The 23,486-nt window shown below is 34.2% G+C and overlaps 1 protein-coding gene across 3 annotated transcripts in view; it reads left to right on the forward strand.

Annotated features, from left to right (window-relative positions):
* Crag (DENN domain-containing protein Crag) overlaps positions 1-23,486 on the forward strand; it is a 59,201-nt gene that overhangs the window by 21,598 nt on the left and 14,117 nt on the right. The window contains exons 12-16 of one of the 3 annotated variants that reach the window (XM_067783495.1): positions 2,772-2,852; positions 11,584-11,950; positions 12,015-12,431; positions 13,757-13,935; positions 14,038-23,392. In XM_067783495.1, coding sequence (XP_067639596.1) covers positions 2,772-2,852; positions 11,584-11,950; positions 12,015-12,431; positions 13,757-13,935; positions 14,038-14,356 — 1,363 coding nt within the window. In that variant the 3' untranslated portion in view covers positions 14,357-23,392. Of the gene's footprint in view, positions 1-2,771; positions 2,853-11,583; positions 11,951-12,014; positions 12,432-13,756; positions 13,936-14,037; positions 23,393-23,486 lie in introns of those variants that run through there. The other 2 variants (XM_067783497.1, XM_067783496.1) reach the window with 2 other exon arrangements.

The raw sequence follows: 23,486 nt of genomic DNA on the forward strand, positions 1-23,486 counted from the left end.
AAAATACTCATTAACACCTTTCATTTGATACCCATATTGTACAAACGCATTCTAGAGTCACCCCTGGTCCACGTTTATGGCGATATCCCGAAAAGGCGTCCACCCATAGAACTAAGGCCCACTCCCTTTTAAAATACTCATTAACACCTTTCATTTGATACCCATAACGTACAAACAAATTCTAGAGTCACCCCTGGCCCACCTTTATGGCGATATCCCGAAAAGGCGTCCACCTATAGAACTAAGGCCCACGCCCTTTTAAAATACTCATTAACACCTTTCATTTGATACCCATATTGTACAAACGCATTCTAGAGTCACCCCTGGTCCACGTTTATGACGATATCCCGAAAAGGCGTCCACCTAGAGAACTAAGGCCCACGTCCTTTTAAAATACTCATTAACACCTTTCATTTGATACCCATATTGTACAAACGCATTCTAGAGTCACCCCTGGCCCACCTTTATGGCGATATCCCGAAAAGGCGTCCACCTATAGAACTAAGGCCCACGCCCTTTTAAAATACTCATTAACACATTTCGTTTGATACTCATATTGTACAAACGCATTCTAGAGTCAACCCTGGTCCACTTTTATAACGATATTCCGAAAAGGCGTCCACCTATAGAACTAAGGCCCACTCCCTTTTAAAATACTCATTAACAACTTTCATTCGATACCCATATCGTACAAACAAATTCTAGAGTCACCCCTGGTCCACCTTTATGGCGATATCTCGAAAAGACGTCCACATATAGAACTAAGGCACACGCCCTCTTAAAATACTCATTAACACCTTTCATTTGATACTCATATCGTACAAACAAATTCTAGAGTCAGGCCTGGTCCACCTTTATGGCGATATCCCTAAATGGCGTCCATCTATAGATCTATGGCCGACTTCCTCTTAAAATACTCTTTAATACCTTGCATTTGATATACATGTCATACAAACACATTCCTGGGTTACCCTAGGTTCTTTTTACAATATGGTGATTTTCCCTTACTTTGTCTCCACAGCTCTCAACTGAGTATGTAATGTTCGGTTACACCCGAACTTAGTCTTCCTTACTTGTTTTAAATTTGGTCCTTTTTTCGACGAACTTTGGTCCCAAATGAAAACAGGCTGTGGCAACCGTGCTCCCATCACATACCAGCAGGCGCAAATTGCTTGGACTTCAGGTTTTGCATGACAGAAGAACTTTTATCTCACTCATGCTTGCCTATAATGTAATAAACTGTAGCACGAATTGCTCTTATTTATATAATTTGTTCATTCCATATATTCCAATGCGTGATCTTCGGCATAATAGATTATTTATCGAAATAACTCATAAAACGAATTATAACTAGGATTATACATCTAGCAAATCGATTCAGCAGTGTTCTTAATTTTTATAACAGCTTATATAAGTTTAGGCTTGAATTGTTTTGTATTTTTAACTTACAGACTAGTGTAGCATGTAGTTATCGGCATGTAAGAATTGAAGTACATAGATTATGGTCAACGCAAAGCATTTATCAAACCAAAGGCATGTCTCAATTGGGTGAATCCAATTTCAAGGGGTTGTGTTCGCAACCCTCTCAAGGGTTTGCCAGCGCAATATATAGCTTCTCCAACTCAATTGTCAACCTCACCTAACCGTGGCGAATCTTGTTTCATTGACAGCGAAGACTCTGGCAACCCCAAGTTCCTCATGTAGGGCGGGATGGCCTAAGAGGTTTAATGTGCCCATATAAATCGTTCCCGAGATGGTCGGTGCTTTGTTACCGGAACGTACCGGATCTATGTATATCCGGCAAAGAACCATCAACATCGGTAACACTTCCCAAAGCCTTCGGGGAGTGTCTTTATCGTTAATACAACAACAACAACAAAGCATGCATTTTTAGACTGAATGAATTAAATAAATAAATAAAATGCGCGCACAAAGAAATGGCTAGCAATTTCTTTTCTATTTATTTATTTAAAGCATTCAGTCTAAAAGTCAAGAAATTACTAGTAATTCAGTCCCCACATGACACCAACCCTCTGTTCAATTGTAATGTGGAACCAACACCTCTAACACCCCTCTCATTATGGTCCTCACCTGTTGAAACAGCAAGTTTCCTTGGACTCCCGTTAGAGGATATTGATGACAATTAGTGATCGGCCACACCGATTGGATGGGGCGAAGCACTGCTACAACAACAACAAGGACTTAGCACATTTACACATCATTGCCCACACCACGTAAAAATGAAAATATTTTTTTTTGTGATCGATGTATTTGAGAATTCAGTTTTAAAACTGCATTAAAATAAAAATTTTTCAAATAAAGTGACTTGGCACATTTTCACATTAAGCTAACGACTAATCAGTTGCGTGTTCTGAATGCTCCCAATTTAAAGAATTTAGCAGCTGGAATTTTAAAATACTGTTCACCGCCATAATACAAATAATGCCAGTATATTTTTTGATGTTTTAAAAAAGTTTTTTGTTTTTTGTTTTTTTTTTTAATCAATGTGTTTTTTAAAGTGCATGCAATCGCGTTATTACTTTTACCACGCGATTAGTGCTATCAGAACATCTAATTACATACTATATATTATTATAAGCTATTTCCACGCGTTCACTTTTACCATAATAATTTTGTTTTAATTTTCTTTTGCTCTTAAGTTTCTATGATACAACTTTTTTTAATTTTACTTTGTTAATTTTTGTTCTTTTGTTTTTACTCTCACATTCCCCAATTGTTTAATGAAACCAATTTGTACCATGTTTTCGTAGACGTTATTCACCTGCACGATTCTCATTTAAGAAAGACAGTTTCAAGCCCAACATTATTATAGAAAATATTTCGAATATAAGGTAAGTGTCACACTGAGCGAAAAAAGGACACAATTATTGTGTGCCTTGCCTGTGTGCGTCTGCTTACATACAATCTTGTTCCTTTTCTTATAATGCACACATTTAGTTTTTTCTTGCTTTTTTACAAAATCTCCCTATTTGAGTTGCATACACAAATACATACATATTGCAAACCTAGATCTAAATGAATATATGATATATATGATATCTACATATATCTTGTGCCTTGATCTACCGATCTGTGTAATCGATTCAACAACACTAACCAAACCAATTTTTTAAGCTATTGGATCCATAAGCAAAAAAGTAACTTTCCTGTTTTTTGAAGTTAGCCTCCAGAACAGAGATATTAATATTCGAGATTCGAAAATTGACGTACAGTAAAATATTTTTTATGTATATATTGTGACGAATATTCGCATCACTAATCTGATACTGGTATCACTAAGCTGATACTAAGCAGCCACTCGTATGTATGTAAACACATTAATCATCATTTACCCACATACATACAAGGCCACGAAGAGATAACTCACACACAGATGTAGTCATCAGCCGAAGTAGTACTCACGCATACACCCGCATATGGCTATAAGATAGACATAAACTACAAATATACATGTATATAGCTAATAACCAAGCAAGGGATACAATTGTTCTGGTATACAGTTTCGTGAAATAAACTAGACCTTAGGAGAAATGGCTGAACGAGAAAAATGAGAGTATAAAAGCAGCACAAGCTGAGGAATCAGTAATCAGTTTTCATTTAAGCACGCTATCAGTTGCGAAGTGAAGTTTAATTGTGAAGTACTCTCAAAGTAGTATAATAAAGACCATTTTGCAATACAGAATATTGGAGTGTTTTATACAACAGTTTAGCGATACGAACGTTAGCAGAAGGTCGCAAATAAGCGGAATTTCTCTAAATTCGTTACAATATTTTGTATAATATTCAGTTCTTGGATTTCTATGCAAATTGAATTGTAAGATGTAAGGCGCGATAACCTCCGAAGAGATCTAAGGCCGAGCTTCCTTTCCAATTTGCGTCGTGCTCCTCTTGATTTCCCTACAAATTGGCCGGACGGGACCTACATGTTTTATACCGACTCCGAACGGCATCTGCAAGGCAGATGAGTTTTCACTGAGAGCTTTTCATGGCAGAAATACACTCGGAGCGCTTGCCAAACACTGCCGAGGGGCGACCCCGCTTAGAAAAAATTTCTTCTAATTGAAAAACTTTATTTCTAAAACTTTGATCTTGCTTTGTCCGGGGTGTGAACCCAGGGCATACGGTGTGGTAGGCGGAGCACGCTATCATCACACCACGGTGGCTGCCGGTGAATTGTAAGATAAACACAAAAAATATGCCAGAAATATGTAAATGAGCAATACTGTCAGACAGACTGTGTCTGGCAATCTATTTAGAAACTTCTTATATCGTTACGGAGACAATATATGAAAAGCAGCCTTTATAAAATGACGTAGGTCTGGCAGTCACGGGCTCTTAAACTAAAAATTTACGTCCGTAAGAAAAATTCGTGAGTACCAAATACGTGTGAAACGTACATATGTACGTCTAGACTATTTCTGGAAAATGAAGAAACTATTACTTCTCAAATTTGTGGCTATTTTCAAAAGGGGTTTCGGCACTATTTTATGGTCTTCTTCGGGATTCGTATAGGGTCTTTTCAGAATGTTTCAAAACTTAAGGGATCAGTTGGGAATCTATTCGGAATAATTTCGTACTCGTTTGAAATCCTTTCCACATGACTTTGGTATCATTCTGTATCAAATTCGAAACATTTTCGTAATTATGGAACTATTTTGGCTAACTGCTAGGTCATTACGCATCTATTTTGGGATTATTTCGGGAATGCTTTGGAACTTTTATCGGAATCATATGGGCAATAGTTTAAGACAATTTCTATATCTTTTGAGAAGATATCGACGAGTTATCCGTTTGTTATCGAAAGCGGCACTATCACGGAGTTATCGTTTTGTTATTGGATTGTTATTGGTTTCTCATCGGCTTAATATCTAGGGTTTATCTATGTGTTATTGACTTGATAAACTGCTTTGACATCTGTTTTATAACAAACCTATGAGTTGTCGATGATGGTGCTATATATAATAAACCGATAAAACTTCGATAACTCGTCGGCAACAAAGCCATGAAATGCTGAAAACAAATAAATGGTACCCGCTACAAACCGATAATTCGATAACAGACCAATAGCACTCCGTCCAGTTTGAGCTACGGTTCCGATTTCAGTGTTGGTTTTTAATCTTTCCTTTGTTCTCCCACCATTTTTTTTTTTTCAAAAATTAAGGTAAACACTGTTTTTAGTGCAAACATATCAGAAATATATTAATCCTTTTGACATTTAACAAGTATTCGCCCAGTATGATGCGTGGAAATACATGTTATTACCAGATCAGCAAACCTTTTTTCGTGATTCCGTAATATATATTGTTTCGAAGATGTGCCTTTAAACCTGTTTTAATCCCCTTTATGTAAGCTGAAAAAGGAAAAAATGATACAAAGCCTAAAAGAAACGAAGGCGTACATTTATTTTTTATTTTTTCTAAGCACAATAAATAAATAAAATAAGTTAGAAAATTTGCCAATTTCGAACTTCTAAAGTCAAATCTATGTTTTTGGGTCTGGCATCGAAAAACGGGAAAATTGCTTTTCCGCTTACAAAACAACCTCTATAAAAAAATTGGTTTATTCCAATACCCAGAAAAAAAGTGTTTCTGTGGTATTGCTTCATGTCTCGCAGAGAACAGGATTTGGCAAAACAATTGCAAATATCTTAAGTTCAAATGAAAGATGCAATTAGTTCTTCGCGTTATATGAACAACGTGTTTTTATGAGTTGTTCTTGGTTTAGGCCTAGGTATGCATTATTATGTATGTACATTTCTGGTGACGGTTTCCTATAGTTTTCCGATTGTTTTACTACCAATAATTATGTTTGAAATCACTTTTTTTTTAACGGTATTCTACTTTGATTGTGTTTTATGTAACTAATTTTTTAAAATCTTATTTGTAATTTAAAAGGCTTTGAGCTCTTTATCTAAAGATATTTTTTAAACAACTTCTCTGTAGTATGCATTATTACACCATAAGTAGATGTTGCGTTCAAGGATCGGAAATTGTAATATTGCTTAACTACGTGTTCTAGTACCACTCATAATGAACCTAGGCTAAGGTGAACATAAGGATGTACTCACTCATCACTACACACTGATTGACTCTATTGTATTGTTAACATTCACGTCTTTTCACACGCATAAGCTTTACTTATCCATAAATAGTTTATTTCAAATTTGGTTGACAGACTCGACCTACTTATATAGACGCCCTCCAATATTTTGAAGTCCAAAAATTTACGCCCTGCAGATCGAAAACATTCGGAAAATGGTTGTCAGGTTCAGATTTAAGTATTTGTGGGCCTGTGTAACGGCATAAAGTAAAAAAAATGTTGCTCTCTTAACAAAAACTATTTTTGTAAAAATTGTAAAAATGAATTAAAATAATCTCCATTTGAATAATAAAATACAGGCAGCAATATTCCATCTCTTCGCCTTCTGCCTCGGTTTCTTCCTCTTTCATTCTCTGCCCTTCGTTTTCATAACTCCCCCCTAACTTACCCTCTACCCCTACGTATGCTTCGAACTCGAGGTAGCTTTTACCTCGACCCCTGTACTAGATTTCGAATAGGGTTTTTAGATAGAATGTAGACACACTTATCGTCTGTCGGAATGAAATATAGCTCGGAGTTGAGACCTCCGTCGATATTTCACAAATACATTTCTGGGCAAACCAAGTTTATATTTAGCTTGATATCCAAAAATAAAAGCATATTCTAGAAAAACCTCTTGTCCACATATAGGTTACTATCTCCTGAAGAAAGTAAGATATTGAATTTAAACTCCGTCCCATTTTAATACCCATTCCTATTCCTTTCAATTTTGTCTATATTTTGGAAAACTGCTGAGATATCGCAATAAATCATAATCTGCATTGAAGCTTAACCAACAGCTTCCATTAATGTCTTTATTGTACAAACACATTCGAGGGTTACCCGGGTCCACATTTTGATTGATATTTCCAGCTCTTAGTCACCAAGAGTTTTGAAAAATATATATAACGATAACTCCTTCATGTGTATGATGTTGGTATATGGTAACGAAAAAAATGTGATTTAGCCAGATAAAAAATTGGAGTATTTTTACGACATATGATATACTGTGATATCTGGGCGCAGAATATAGCTTTATTGAAAATGGGTGCAATCGCATGGTACCGAAAATTTCGAAAAATGGAAAAAATGCGATAATTTATTACCGAACACCGGTGAAACTTTTGTTGCAAGCAAAACGTAAGAACAGGAATTTCACATTTGATTTGGCTAATGTTGCTTTCACACTTTGCAAGTGAAATTATTTTTCTCCACTTCTTGGTGCTTTTCTCAAATTTTTAGTTTTCAGCTCTAGCTCTGCTTGGGAATAGTTCATTTAGCATTAAGAAGTCCGAACTGAAGTAGGTGATCCTGGCAAAGGATCACGTTTTTTCATTCGCATGAGGATTAGTTGTGGAGTACTAGTGTACTCCTTAGATACTATTGAAGTACTTCCTAAATCATCCTCAATTAGTATACCAGTACTCCACGACTTATACCTACTCATTCATATAAACATAACAAAATTTTCAACTAAAAAATTTAAAAGTTTAATGAAATTATTGCCTTTTGCTATAAGACGTATTTGTTTTGGAATGTTCCAGAATGTCAAATTTTTCTCTTTTTTACATCTCATTGAGATTATTGCATAGATTTCAGAAAGTGAAGCTAAATCCCATTCATATCTCAAAAAAATTAAGGGTGCACTTATTGCGTTTTGGGGTTTGGAACTCCTCAATTATTTTATAGATGCTTACGACAGGCGATATTGGTATGTGTAGTAGAGTATTTTAGCTTTCATATTATTTAATACAAAGAGGGTAAATCAACAAGAGACATCACCTAACATGTTTGCTTCGAACCCAAACTACTCGCTGATTTAGATTGGGGGTACTGACATTTCTTTTTATGGCTGTTCGCAAAAACACGGCAAAAACCACGGTTGCCACTTTGGACTCTGTTTGGTGCGCTGGCACCTTTTTGTAAACTTTGGCGCTTTTTAAGCAAGTAGCCACGATTTTAATATTTTTGTCCTTTTCACTACTGCACAGATTCAAAAATCGTTCAATCATTTAATTGTGGCAGAACAAAGGCAATTCCACACTTAAAGGAGTAATGTCGGATTTTCCAAAAAACAAATTTTGTAGATAGTTGATTAAACAACGGACTTATCAGAACGAGATATCTAGTTTTGGTGGTTAGATATTTCGATCGATTAACAAAAAAATTTCGTCATAGATTTTAGTCACTAGTTGGGCCTAATAAAAGTGATACAACACTGAATAAAAATTTATTTCAAAATCACGTTTGCCTCTTGGTAATTTTATAAAGCTTGCCAATGACGGAGCCAATAAGAAGGCGAGCGAAACAATTAATTGAAAACAAAATTTTACATTTAGTGCATTCAGGTGAATCGACTTGAACTAGGTAACCTGTCACTCTGCAAAATGGCTGAGTTTGTACCCCTTTTCTTATTCTGTACGAAATATTGCCCCGATTTTGTTATGCCACTATTTGTATGATGCCACGACTTTGTTATAAGAAATGATCTCATTAATTCTCATACATCAGATGATGAATAGCACTGTGATATTGAAATATTTTGAGACTTATTTATGTATATGGGCAAGTCTGGGTTCCTGACGCGACATTTTCATGCATTTTATGAGAATCTTCGCGAAGCTTAGGCGAAACTTTACATTCCTTAGACGAGAGGCTGATGCTCGTAGATTAACTCAATTAACAACACTATATGACATTGAAAATATATTCTTTTGAAGATATACCTCAAATTTTAGGTCTAGTCTAGTATACAAAATCTGCATACTTGGATCATATACGCCCTCAAAATTCGGAGTTGGGGTCCAAAAACCCCTTTTAATAAGCGGAGACATCTACCGTCATATAACTTTCTATCTGTTTATTCTTCCATGTATTTTTACGTCATTGAAATGGGTAAATTTTTTTGCTTGTAACGATGCACAAATGTAGGTTTTATTGACAGAAATATAGGAGAAACAGTATAAAATATACGCAAATTTTGAATTTTTGCATTTTGAGTAACCGCTTCCTTTACTATTTTGCTTGTCACTAATCGACAAATATTTTCACTGCATTCATACACTACATTCAAAAGAAAAATGCTAAGTAGTTTGACTGCTTCCTTTTGTTTGTGCATATGCAATCGTTGAATACATCAACCTCAATAATCTTTAAAACATTCATCCTAGACTAATCGCATTTTTTGCAGAGCTGTTATGGTTTGTATGAAAAAAATGAGTAAAACGCTTGAAGTTTTAACTTTTAGCTTTTATTCTTATCTCTAAAAAATTTTATTTCGCTTCTTTTAGCCTTTAATTTTTGTCCATATAGCCTTTTTTCTGCAAAGAAGTTCTGGCAGCACTGCTCTAGTGTTTTGACATGCGGCGAAAATTAAAGTGAAAAGTGGGCAGCTACTGTCAGAAACCCCAATCTCTTGTAGCGAGTGTTTGATATCAAACATACGAACTGACGTCTCTTGTTATGTATGCTCTTTGTTTAATACCTTTTTAAATGCGTTCGTTATATACATATACATATACATATGTATGAGAGCTCACGTTGGGTATATAATGTTCGATTTCGCCCGAACTTAGACTTCCTTACTTATTTGTCTATCTCAATTTTGATGGGTGCAAGTAAACGCTTAGTATAAAAAGTACCAATCAGATGAATCCCTTCCGCCACCTGTATGGTTTCGCCATGTTCAATTGCCTACAAAAATAAGTAATTATTTTTTTTTATAACAACCCGTTTGATAGTTACAGCAGCGAGCTCGAAAATAGCATATATGTAATATATTGCTACAAAAGGCTAGGTACATTCCCAAACATCAGAGTGCCGATATATTGCTGTTTAAACGTTTTTGTTTTTGTATTCAATAATCGAATGTACCTAAATTTAAATTTTTTCTTGTCACACTTATGCTGCTACAATCACACAAATTATATAGGCTGTCTTATTTTGATTTCGAATTCAAAACACATTGCGAGCATTTTCTATTAGCAATACAGGAGTATTACATGTATGATTTTCGTCAACTAAATTCGCCTTTTAAATTTCGATAATTTAAGAAAAAAGTTCAATGAATTTTGTAGCTGAAACTATGCAAACCAATCTCAAAAACGTTTTCGAAAATTCCAAAAAAAATTGACGAATACTTCAAACTTTTTATATAGAATTTTCTGAATTTTTTGGAATATGCCCCAACAATTTTAGTCTATCAAAGTATGTGTTAAAATTTGTAAAGCTATGCGCCCTTCTTATGGTAAAAAAAATATAAAACACCCTTCGGAAAAGTTTGTCAAAAATCAATACGAACTTTAAGATGCATATTACTTGTACTTTGTTGGACTAAAATAGATTGACCTACAAATTATAATAAATAATCCGTATCAGTAGATCTCGTCCCGCAAAATTATAGGAAAAATTATAAAGTATCACGAAAATTGGATGAAAATCTCGGTCTCAATATTTTTTTTTTATTTTTATATCTCACCTTGTGTTTATTTTATTTTAACTTTATATTTGTTGTCTTTTTATGGTACAATGGGTAAACTGATTAACTTAAAAATGTTAAACTTACATATCTGTGCTTTTGACTAGAGCTTACGATTTCTCGAACATGTTCGAGAACAGATTTCTCGCGAGATTCTCGAATCTCGAATTACTCGTAAGGCTCGCGAGCTTCTCGACATTCACCTTAATCGATTCATTGGCTGTTTTATATAGAGCTTACGATTTCTTCTGGAGCACAAGCCAAAATGTACGCAAAACCAAAAGTAAAAAACCCCGAAATGTATAGAATATTGGCAGTGCAGCGACTGAATTGAAAGTCGAGAAGATCGCGAATATTACGAGTAACTCGAGATTCGAGAACCTCGCGAGCCTTACGAGTAATTCGAGATTCGAGAATCTCGCGAGAAGCCGTGTTATTGATGTCTCGTTGAAAAATAAAATATTGCGAAAAAAATTATAAGTATGTTTAATAAATATGTTTTGAGTTAAATATCATTGAAGCAATATAATCAACAAAAAAGTAACAAGTAAAAAAAACCAAGTGTATAAATACTGTCCATACAGCGATGGAAGTGAGAATGTCGAGAAGCTCGTGAGATTTACCAGTACTTCGAGACACGAGAATCTCGCGAGAAGTCGAGTTCTCGATTTCTCGGGTCTGGAAAATATCGCTTGTGTTTGAGAAGAAATCGCAAGCTCTACTTTTGACATTAGGGAGACGGCCTATATACAATTCTTTTTCGTTTTTTTAATTTTTTTCATGTTTATTTTTAGTTTTGTTTTATGTAAAACTTTTGCTTTGTTTCATTTAAACTATGTTACTCGTCAATCACCCTACACAATCCTGTATTGTATTCTTTACATCAAACCACACTTTTTTTTAACAATTTGCACTTTGCTTCGATTTTAACAACTTTTGTTTTTAAAGAGTCTTTTTTCAATTCAATACACTGCATTTTAGTAATATTTCTTGCCAACCACTTTCAGTCCCAGTTTAACGGGTAAAAAATCCAATGAGATAATTCAAGGTAGTCTAACCAGCATCAAATATGCAGCCAATTCGCTAACACGTAAATTCGATGAGATTAAGGGTGTGCTGTCGGCTCAAACAACGCCGGTGAAAACGCCCGGCTGCATTGGGCTTGCCGATGCGAGTGAAGAGGATATGATTGCACACGAAGATGGTACGCTCAAAATACGCCGAGTCTCTAGCGATTTAGATCCTTGGGGACGTTTAAGTGAGTCACGTAAATCAAGCTACAACAATTTAGTGCCGCTTGGAGAGAATACGTCAGCGTTGAATTTGAGCGCATTCCCAGTAATGCCAGAAAATTTATACACACCTTTAGCGGATGTAAATCAAATAATAACACTAATTTTTTTTATAATATAATTTATTAATTTTATTCATCTTTCAGACTGTCGAACGTCCCGAATGTGATGTACTTATACAAATTACCTCATGTTCACAATGCCACAACTGTTCTGTGCTGTTATACGATGAGGAAATTATGTCCGGTTGGTCAGCAGAAGATTCCAATTTGAACACCACCTGCCACGCATGCAACAAACTAACTGTGCCATTCCTTAGCGTACAAATAGTTGTTGATGATTCATTGAAGGAGCTCAAACAATCCGATAGCTTAACCATACCATATTTAAATCCATTGGTTTTGCGTAAAGAACTCGAAAATATACTTACGCAGGAAGGTGATGTTGCGCTTGTTAAGCCGTCCTTCGTAGAGGAACATCCGATTATCTATTGGAATTTGCTATGGATTATGGAACGCATTGAGTGTAAAACACATTTGCCTGAACTTTGTTTGCCAGTTGTGGTAAGTCCCTGAAAACGGTAATGTTACAGATGTCAGTATAATTGCCTGGGAAGGAAATGATTCAAACGCGCAGTATATAATCTAGATACACATTGTGAAACAGTAACTGAAACTAAGCCCTGTATAAAATTTTTAATAAGAATATCTTGCTAAAAATGTCGCTCGAAATGATACTCAAACATACTCTACAATTCCTTTGCTGGGCGTTACCGGGCTAAAAGATGTATTTCAAAGAATTTATAACTTCACAGTCGTTTATCTGCAATATCTTTAATATCCGAAATCAGTGGTTTTCAAACTGTGGGTCGCGACTCTTTGGTGGGTACTCCCAGCGGGTTAGGGGACTTAAATATACCCGCGGAAGGTATGCCTATCGTAAGAGGCGACTAAAATATCTAAATGATTCAAGGGCATGTGTAGCCCAACTCTTTCAAGAGATTTCCAGTGTAATTTATAGCTTCTCCAACCCAACTGTCAATGTGTTGTTGTTGCTGTAGCGATAAAGCACTCCCCGAAGGTTTTGGGATTATTATCGGTGTGGATGGTCCTTTGTTGAATATAGATTCCGTACGTTCCGGTCACAAGCACCATTAAGGTACTAGCCCGACCATCTCTGGAACGATTTACTGTGGCCACATGGAACCTTCTAGGCCAAACCGCCATCCCAACCCCTAGAAGAAAGAAATAGGATTTGCCACGGGTATGTGAGGTTCACAATTACGTTGGAGAAACTATGAATTACGCTGGCAACCGCTTGAAAGGTTTGCGCTGCACAACCCCTTGAATAAGCTTGGTTTTTTAGTCGCCTCTTGCTACTGTCATTCTTTCCGCGGGTTAATTCGCAGTACTAATTTTCTGCGCAACAATTTTATAAGTGCAGATAAATTTATGCACTGGTAGCCCATATAAAGTTTAAGTGCATATGTATATAGTAGATGAAAAAAAAAAACACACATCTTTTTTTGAAGCGCTTTCAGGTTTGATAATACTTGGGTACAAACCTTCCGCCCTTCCAACACGGTTGAAGTATTGCAAGTTTTAGTATCTTTTACTGAATTTTCAATGGAAAGAATATCATAAATGTCGAAAGGTTGGTAGTCATGGTGGGTCGTCCAAATTTTTTGAAGAATATTTTTTGGGTCGCTACTTCAAAAAGTTCGAAAACCACTGTCCTAAACAATTACAACGAATTTCGGAACTATCACTAACTACAACGAACTCTGCCTTAACTCGAATAAATACGCTCAAAATAATGTCCTTGAAGTTTTCGCATATTGTCAAAATATTAAACTTTAATAATCGACTCTCAATTTCGCTTTCCGCAGGCCGACGAGGAATGTGATCCTCTCAGTAAAGTAAAGACTGTAAGAATTCAATGCCTATGGGACAATTTACGTTTACATAGCGAAGCCGGTCCACCCATGTACATATTATATAAACAAAATCAACCGGCCAGTCCGTTACTGAAAGCGCTGCTCACCGATCAGGCACATTTGAATAAAAAGTGAGTAGCTCTTCACATTATAAAGTGTATGTACATATTTAATATTAAAAAATATTCTCCTCTACCCTCTCTCATTCTCTCTCTCTCTCTATTAACGTACAGTGTAATTCAACAAATCATTTCGGCAATACGTTGCAATGACCTCTTAACACCAGTCAAACGTTTAGCCAACGAACGGCATAAGTTAAAAAATAATGGTGTCGATCGTACACACTCCATCTATCGTGATATACTCTTTCTAGCGCTTACCGCAATCGGTCGATCTAATGTCGATTTGGCTACATTCCATCGTGAATATGCTTCGATATTCGAAAAAATTACCGAAAAAGAATGTAATATGTATTATCGTAATCAAGATTTTCCGCCATCGGCGGCAACAATTTTCTGTCGAGCTTATTTTAAACCTTTGCTATTACCTTGACGTGAAATTAATTATTTAAGCCATGACTTTCATAATAATAACAATAATAATAAGATAAAAACAAATACCAACATCATAAATGGTATTGTGGATGAATCGGATAATATTGCGAATACTACATAATTCATTATCATATTTGTTATCTTTTTTATGTTACGATCGGTGTTCTAGGGAAAACAAACTGTTATTGTGTGAGTGTAAAACGAATATGTAAATTTAATGAGAGTAATGATTATGATATAACATAATAATAATTCAGTAGTAATCAAAAATGTGTGTGTGTGCTAGCAAATATGCCTATGTTGATTTTATTTATTTCGAAAGCTTTATTCTGTAACACCATTTGAAAATAGATTTGCTCGAGACAGATTATTACAATAGAATAATCTTAGTATTCTATGAAAATCGAAAATCAAAAAATATATACATATCAGACCTGTTAAATAATATTACTAATAAATGTAGGGTTTTGTGAGCTCGAGGCCTTGCTTTAAATAAAACAATGTGTTAGTATTCACACATTTATTTGGTCGATATTTCGACCTCAATCTGAAGTCATTTTCAAGATTGCATGTAAATGCCTGATCGATCAGCTCACAAAACCCTACATTTTTTAAATAAACAAGGCCATCAAAAATGAAAAATAATATTACTAATGGCAATGATTAGCCGTTCCATTGATTATTTTCTTTAAGCGCCATTTAATGATTAGTTGCCACTATTTTCTATTTTTAATGATTACATTTCAATTGATTAAAGAAATAATGAAAAAAAATAATCATGACATTTTACGATTATTGAAAAAAAATCACAAATAATCAAAAATCAAAAGTAATTGATTATTTTAAATTTTTTTTAATTTTTTTTGATTATTTTTCCGCTTTGTTGAAAGAAAAATTCTCGTTTGTTGCATGCACGGGATAATTTCTGCATACGACATTAACATTGGATTTCATGACACCAAAGTAATTATTTTGTCATTTCTAAATCCGATTCCGACAACAATTGGATTCCATGACAGCCCTGTATATTTCAATGGTGTACTTTGATTTCACTGGTCGACGGCCAAAATTTACCAGAGACGCCGTTATGAAATTCGTATGTAAAATCACCCCCTGATTTCGAAAATAGAGTTCGTTTTTGATTCTATGGTACCGTTTTTGAGATATTTGCAATTTACCGTTATTCGAAAAACCAAAAAGATGGCTCCCTTTAATTACGTATATCTCACGAACGGGTCAAGCAATTTCAAAAAAGTTTACAGAATCGGAAAGAAGATAAAATTTTACATTATACATTGTTTTTTGCTCAACCAGATAGTTTTCGAGATATTAGCTTATAATTTCAGATCTTTGTTTTTTTTTTATGAAAAAATATGAAAAAAATTACTCTTTGTGAGGGCAGCATTCCAAAACCACAACTCTGTTTAATTATAAAAAAGATAAGCTATCATCGAAGAAAATCGATGTAAAACTACGTAAGTTATAAGTGATCAAATAAAAATACCCAGGTTGCGCAATTTCAACGTATACCTCAAAACGTATGTATGGTATAAAGAAGAGTGAAATATCTAGCTATGCTCTATTTCTATTTAGTTAAAGGTTCAATTTATGAATGAAATTATCCATATTTTTAACTTTTTTTTAAATTTATTTATGTTTATACTATATTCTAACAATCTTTATCTTAATTTCATTTCACTATGTAGTCGAAATAATTATGTGTTCTACTTTTATTCAGTTTAGGATCGGTTTCCCTTATGAGAAACCAGCAGTAATCACCCATCATTGCGACGTCCCAGAATCCTTGATACCGATTCTCAATTAAGTTCATTTGCTGATGAAACCTTTCGCCATGTTCGTCACTTTCGTCGCCAAGATTTGCCGGAAAAAAGCTCAAATGTGAGTGCAGATAGTGAATTTTTAAGGACATACTTACGCCTGGAAAGAAAATATTAGTTTGGTAAACAAGTTATAAAATTTTGGGAAATTAATTTTAATAAGCCTTTAATAGTTACCCATTTTTGCATAATTATTGATTAAGTCGTTCACTATCTGCTCGTAGTTAGGGCTTTTGTGTCTACCGAGAAAAGAAGCAACGACCTTTTCAGGATTCCCACGCTGCTGCCTCAACTGATGAGAGTAGTCCTTTGAATTGATTATTGTTGATCAAATTTTTTATTTGTTGTCCAACAAAAATACCTTCCTTTATCTTGGCTTGATAAATACCTGGAAAAACTGTTTTCAAATAGTCGAATGCTTCGCCTTCTTTGTCCAAAGCCTTAACAAAGTTTTTAATGAGACCGAGCTTGATGTGTAAGGGTGGAAGTATGATTTTCTCTTTCTTGACAAGAGGGGTGTATTTGATGTTATCCACACCAACGGTAAACTCGACTCTTTCCGGCCAATCCTTTCTGACGTAGTGGTCCTTACGAGCTCGGCTATCCCACTTGCAGAGGAAGCAGCAGTGCTTGGTGTAGCCACTTTGTAGACCGCATAGCATTTCAACGACTTAGAGATCAGAACATATTTTCCAATCATGCTCTTCATATTTGATAAATTTGAGTAGTTTTTGCATTTCCTCGTAAGTTTCCTTTGTATTTACTGCATGTGCGATCGGGATAGACGGCTTTTTGTTACCAATATGCAATAATACAGCCTTCAAACTCAGTTTATTGCTGTCTATGAGCAATCGCCACTCTTTTGAATCATATGTTTGACCAAACTCTTTGAATAAACCAGGAATGTCGTTGGAGTAGCATATACTGTCTTTCTTGGTATAGTGTTTGGAAAATGGTTCGTGATGAGTTCTACAATATATCACCTTAACATCGGATGACACAAATTTAAATTGTTGCATACGAGAAGTGTGGATCTCGGCCTTTTCCTTGGATAGTTCCAAATCTCTTATCCAATCATTAAGTTGTGCTTGTGACAGAACGTTTCTATCGTTTCCCATGCGAAATTCAGTACAACTTGATTCCCCGCACTCAGATATTACTGTTGACAATGGAACTGGGTCTGCAACTGTCATTGAATATAGTACTGGTAATGTCACTGTAGGTACGCTGAAATAGGTTACTCTTCTGGATCTTCCAACACCAAGGACTTTTGTTTGACAAATATAACACTCTATTAAATTGCAAGTAGGTTCTCTCCATATCATTGGTGTATCAAATTTTATTTGTTGTCCTGATTCCGACTGAATCAATTCTACTCGACACGATGTACACAAAGTGTTCGGTGTCCATGGTTTTTCAGCATTTTTAGGCTCAATGCGAAAATACTTGGAACTTTGGATAAAGTTTTGATATTATCTGAGAACACTCGTCGTCGCCTTATGATAGTATATTGGCCACACATGAAACAGAACATATCTGGATCGTTATTACACTCAAATTCTCGCGTCCTTTTACTCATTTTATTTTTTTTAATAAATCACGGTTTTGAAATTTGACTTATGAACTGGACTATCTCCGGCGAGCCTTGCAGATGTTATGAAGTTTCAAGGCGCATTAACTCACTTTTATACTCGGAACAAGAATAAAATTGAAAAAATCAAATCTTACCTAGACAGAAAGGTTCCTTTTTATGCGAAGCCGGGAAAAGAAAATACTACCTGCTTTAGATGTAGGCTTTAGAAATTTTCTGTGTCTTATAATTTTGAAAATCTACCTGCATACTTACCCATAAGTGACGGAAATACATATTTATAACTACATGCCTACAGCAGGTTTCGAACCCAACCACTCTTCCTTTCGATGCAACTACTCTACCTACTATAAAACAATTCGAATATTAAAAGTACTATTTGATTTATTTAAAGAAAAATTATTATCATTGTTATGGTGTTATTCGTTTATCCGGATAATATCCCATTTGCACTTTATACCTTTAATATATGTATGTATACATACATTGAAGTTGCGCAACCTGGGTATTTTTATTTGATCGCTTATAACTTACGTAGTTTTGAATCGATTTTCTTCCAAGATAGCTTAAACAGAGATTTACGTAAAAAAAATATCTGGAAAAAAAGTTGTGGTTTTGGAATGCTGCCCTCGCAAAAAGTAATTTTTTTCATATTTTTTCATAAAAAAAACAAAAATCTGAATATCTCGGAAACTATCTGGTTGAGCAAAAAGCAATGTATGATGCATTTATAGCAAATTTTATCATCTTTCCGACTCTGTAAATTTTTTTGCAATTGTATGACCCGTTCGCGATATATACGTAATTAAAGGGAGCCATCTTTTTGTTTTTTTTTTCGAATAACGGTAGATTGCAAATATCTCAAGCTATATCTTTGCAAAAAAAGAGCTTTATATCAATGGTATTTCATTTCCCAAGTGGATTTATAGCAATAAATAGGAAAAACTTCAAATTTAAAAAAATGGGCATGGCACCGCCTCTTTTAGGACTAAGCAATTTTCTATGTTTCTGGAGCCATAACTCGAAGAAAATTTAACGGATCGTAATAAAATTGGGTACACAAATTTTCCCTATAGCAGAAAATATTTCTAGAAAAAATGGACGAGATCGGTTAAAGACCATGCCCACTTTTATATAAAGGATTTTTGAAAGGGTCGTAGACTAGAATAATAAGCCATAACTTAGCAAATATAGTTTTGAATCAATAACATTTCACTTATCAAGTTTTATTGCAAGAGGAAATGGGGAAACATTTTTTTTAACGGGCGGTGCCACGTGTTATGTAGAAAAGTAATTTGTCTGAAACGAAATGTACAATTAAAGCTCACGCTGAGTATATAATATTAGGTTACACCCGAACTTAAACACCTTTACTTGTTAAGTGTATCTTTTAAATCAAAGATACTTTTTATATGTGATATGGTACCGTTATAAAATCGAAAATGAACTAAATTTTCGAAATCAGGGGGTGATTTTACATACGAATTTCATAACGGCGTTTCTGGTAAAGAGAAAAAGTTGTAATTCGTGGTCCAGTGTTTTTAGGAAAGTTTCATGCACCTACATATTATTTTGACCAACGAAATTTTTTTATTATGATACAGTTATCTTTGAAATGGATGAATTATAATAATTTTCATATATTTAGTGTAAGTAACTAAAGCTATTAATATTGTAACGAACGGAGCAATTCCCCTTATTTGCAACCTTTCTGCTAACGTTCGAATCACTTAACTGTTGAATAAATAACACCACTTTTCAATAATGCAAAATGGCCTTTATTAAAGTACTTTCAAAATAACACTGATACTTCACAACCAATAGCTTGCTTAAATGAAACTGATTGTCGCGCCTCTACTGTTGCGACCTTTTATACTCTGTGGTTTCTCGTTTGCATACTTCTAGGCTCTTCCAGGATTTACTTAGTTACTGCTATATAATTATAACTACAGATGCACGTGTATAGCTCTCATATGCGCGTGTATTTGTGAGCGGCACTTCCACAATTATAATTGCATACTTTTGGGAGCATCTCAGATAAGATATCTGCATGTGTTTGTGCGCCCCGCTGCGTGTACGTACATATGTGTAGACATAATGATTGAATTATTGATGTGCATACAAGTCACTGCTTAACATCGGCTTAGAGATGATAGTATCCCTTAGTACTGCTAATATTCGTTACAATATTACCATACAAAATTTGTTTTCATTCGCAAAATCTTGTAATGATATAGAACCACAGCTGTGTACACCTATTATTTTGGCCATGATTGTATATACACATGTGCATTATTTTCTACACTCATTATATAAAATAATAATGGTTTCATCCTTAATTAAAGCCAATTTTTTTTTTTTTTTTTTGTATCCAAAATTAATATATCCGCTATTTTGGATTATGTTATGGCTATGCACTGATTGTTTTGTAATCAAATATTATCATATTGTTCGCTTTATTTTAGTAAAATTGGTTTCATATCATCGCCACTATGTGAGTGTTATTCGTCCCATTTAAAGAGCTTTATCATAAATGAGCATTTTTTTCGTTAATATCTTTTGAACGACTTAAAATGTTTGTTTTCCGCCTTCGGATTATTAATACTGAGGTCAAGCCAAGTCTTGTAGGACACGTATTAGCAGTCGACAGCTGTTATAGAATTTTACAATGTATATATATATTCTTGGAATATATCCAATCATGTCGAAAAAATAAAATATGATAGGCAAACAAATGTGTTTGGAATTTCCATTGTTAGTAATAAAAATATGGCTCACTATGGAAAACTTAAAATTTTATAGGAAATATCCTAGACGTAATCATAAGGAAATAAAAAGAAGTTTCAATCTAATGTACATGGACATATGTTAATAAATTTATCTGGGATATAACAACCTTTGGTTAGACAACTGATCATGATGATGAATGACAACTTAGAGGATCGCTCCAGGTGGAAGTGATGCTATCAACCTAAGTAGTATTACTCATACATGCCACTGCTACAACAACAACAACAACAACAACATCCACCAATGTACTTGTATGTACAAATAACCAGTGCATAGCCATAGAGTAATCCAAAATAGTGGATATATTTATTTTGGATATAACAAAATTGGCTCGCTTAAGGATGAAACCTTAAAGGATCGTTGCTAAGTGAAAGCTTTTGGACGTCAACCTATGGATCCAACATTTGTTTACATATTGTCTGGGCAATTAGAAAAACCGCCGTTTTCGATCCCACATTATTTTATATAATGAGTGTAGTAAAATATACACATGTGTGTATACTTACCGGTGAATATATTTAGATCAACGCTCATATACCATTCGCCTCGATAAGCGCTTACGATTTACTATTGCATCCTAAAATGTACTTGTATGTAGAAATTATCCCGTGCATGCAACAAACGAGAATTTTTCTTTCAACAAAGCGGAAAAATAATCAAAAAAAATCAAAATTAATCGAAAAAATCAAAAATAATGATTTTTTTTATTTTTTTTTTAATAATCGAAAAAAAAATCATGAATTTTTATCTTTTATTTTTTTTCTAATGGTAATCAATTAGTAACTGCTTTTTCCGGAAAACAATTTAAATAATTATGGGCCATTAAAATAGGAATCTAATTAATTTATTACTAATCCTAATTCAAATTTAACAGGTCTGAATTTTATACCGGAATTCATATTAAAATTTTTGTTGTAATTATTATATACAAACCACAGCATGCACACACAATTAGAGTACAATGTATTTTATTATAATTAATAGTAGTTTAAAACATATTAATTTTGCATGTAAAGTTATTAGTGAAGCGACTACTGAGGTGGAATATCACCCTATCTTGGCTGCCGTTTCGAAAACGTTCTATCTCAGAAAATAATAAGAATAACGGCCTATTTCCGAATTTGTTTCAAAAACGCCCTATCTCAGATTTCGTTGCAAAATCAGTCTATCTGAGCTCAAATTCAATACACTTTGAAATATGGCGTTTTTGAAATAAATTCTGAAATTGAGCGTTATTGAAATGTTTTCTGAGATAAGACGTTTTTGAAGCGGCAGCCGAGATGGGGTGATATTCCACTCAGCAGTCGAAATAATATCTAGCGTTTATTTTTATATTCAGCGCCAGTTTTTCATATTGATTTTATCATTTTATTGTATGTGAAATCGTCGGTTCTATGAAGATAAGCACATTTCAGTGTACGCGTGGGATATATTTAACATTTTAGAATCTTGCATTGCAGACTATTAAATTTAGAAATCTTTCAAGAAAAAGTAACACACTTCGTATTATTTTAGGTAGAATAGCACATTTCGTTTTCCTGCGTATATGATTGTTGAACTTGAATAGACAACGATACGAAAATTTACTAGTTTTCCCAAGATTTGAAATGTGCGAGTCTTCCACGAAATCTTCTGAAAAGAGCTATCCTACAGTACCAGACTCCGCAATGTTCAAGTGGTATTTTAACCTACTGTGCCGGTCTTTCACGTGAATAGTGGAGAGAATTAGTCCTCTACGGTAATTCGAACCGCGCTAGTTTGCATTGTTTGTTATGTGTTTTAACTTACATAACGCAAGAACCATTTTACATCAAATCTAGCACTCACTGATATAAATAAACCCTATCTTAACTTGTTTAAGTAACATTTGAGTTCACAGATATTATTTACCAGAGTATGCGAACAAACAGAGCTATATATTTATAATATTTCTATAATATATAAAATAAAAAACGGTCGTTTGAGTACGAAATACTAAAAAATCTGTAAGAAGTTCAATTTTAGTAGATTTTTGATCATCGGCTTTTAGGCATTCAATATAATTTCAAAAGTATGCACCTGGTGACTGTTGCGTAGTTATTTTCGCAATTTTCTCAAAACTAACTCATTATCTTATCGAAAGGTTGCATTTTCTGGAATCAGTTTATTTTCGTAATGATTTGAGCGAAAAGACATGATTGTTTTTGAGACTCGGCTATGGATAATGTATTGCTTATTTGTTTTTGCCTACAGTTTGAAGATATACATAGGTTTTAAGCCTATTTTAGAATTATCTTCGATTTCTTTCAAAGTTAATTCAAAACTACTTTCGGATGCCAAAACTTCTGCCATTTTCGGCTAATACGGGGTTTTCTATGTAATTATGATACGTTACTAACTCAGATTTTTTGTGTTAAGCACCCGAGCTTTACAGAATATGACATATCATGGTACATCGTTTAAATTATAATGAAAAAATTATGCAATCAATATATACATATATGTACTTATTCTGTTACATATGTCTAATTAACTTATTCAAAACAATCACCAAAGGATTCCTAGCTGGTTTTTAATGTTATGTAGTAAACTGTTCATAATTGCTTTAAAATCAAAATTTACTCTATTTTATAAATTGATTTATAATTTACACAACAAATTAAAATCGCGGCTGAAAAACTGGCATTTAGTGATCATATCCAAACAAATATATATTTAGAATGAGTTATAATAAAGTGTACATATGTACAAGACGACCATTGTGTTCTTATAATGCGACAATATTAACATACTAAAATTAACCTAAATTTAAAATATTTCTTCAGTACTTATCCAATTTGATGGTTTTTATTTATTTAATGACTGCATTAAGTAACGCAGATATTGCCTAGTATTTGGTTTGTAAAAAAAATTTTCACATTTTGTAGTAT

This window comes from Eurosta solidaginis, chromosome 4 (assembly GCF_040869045.1).
Source record: "Eurosta solidaginis isolate ZX-2024a chromosome 4, ASM4086904v1, whole genome shotgun sequence".
Classification (NCBI taxonomy): domain Eukaryota; kingdom Metazoa; phylum Arthropoda; class Insecta; order Diptera; family Tephritidae; genus Eurosta; species Eurosta solidaginis.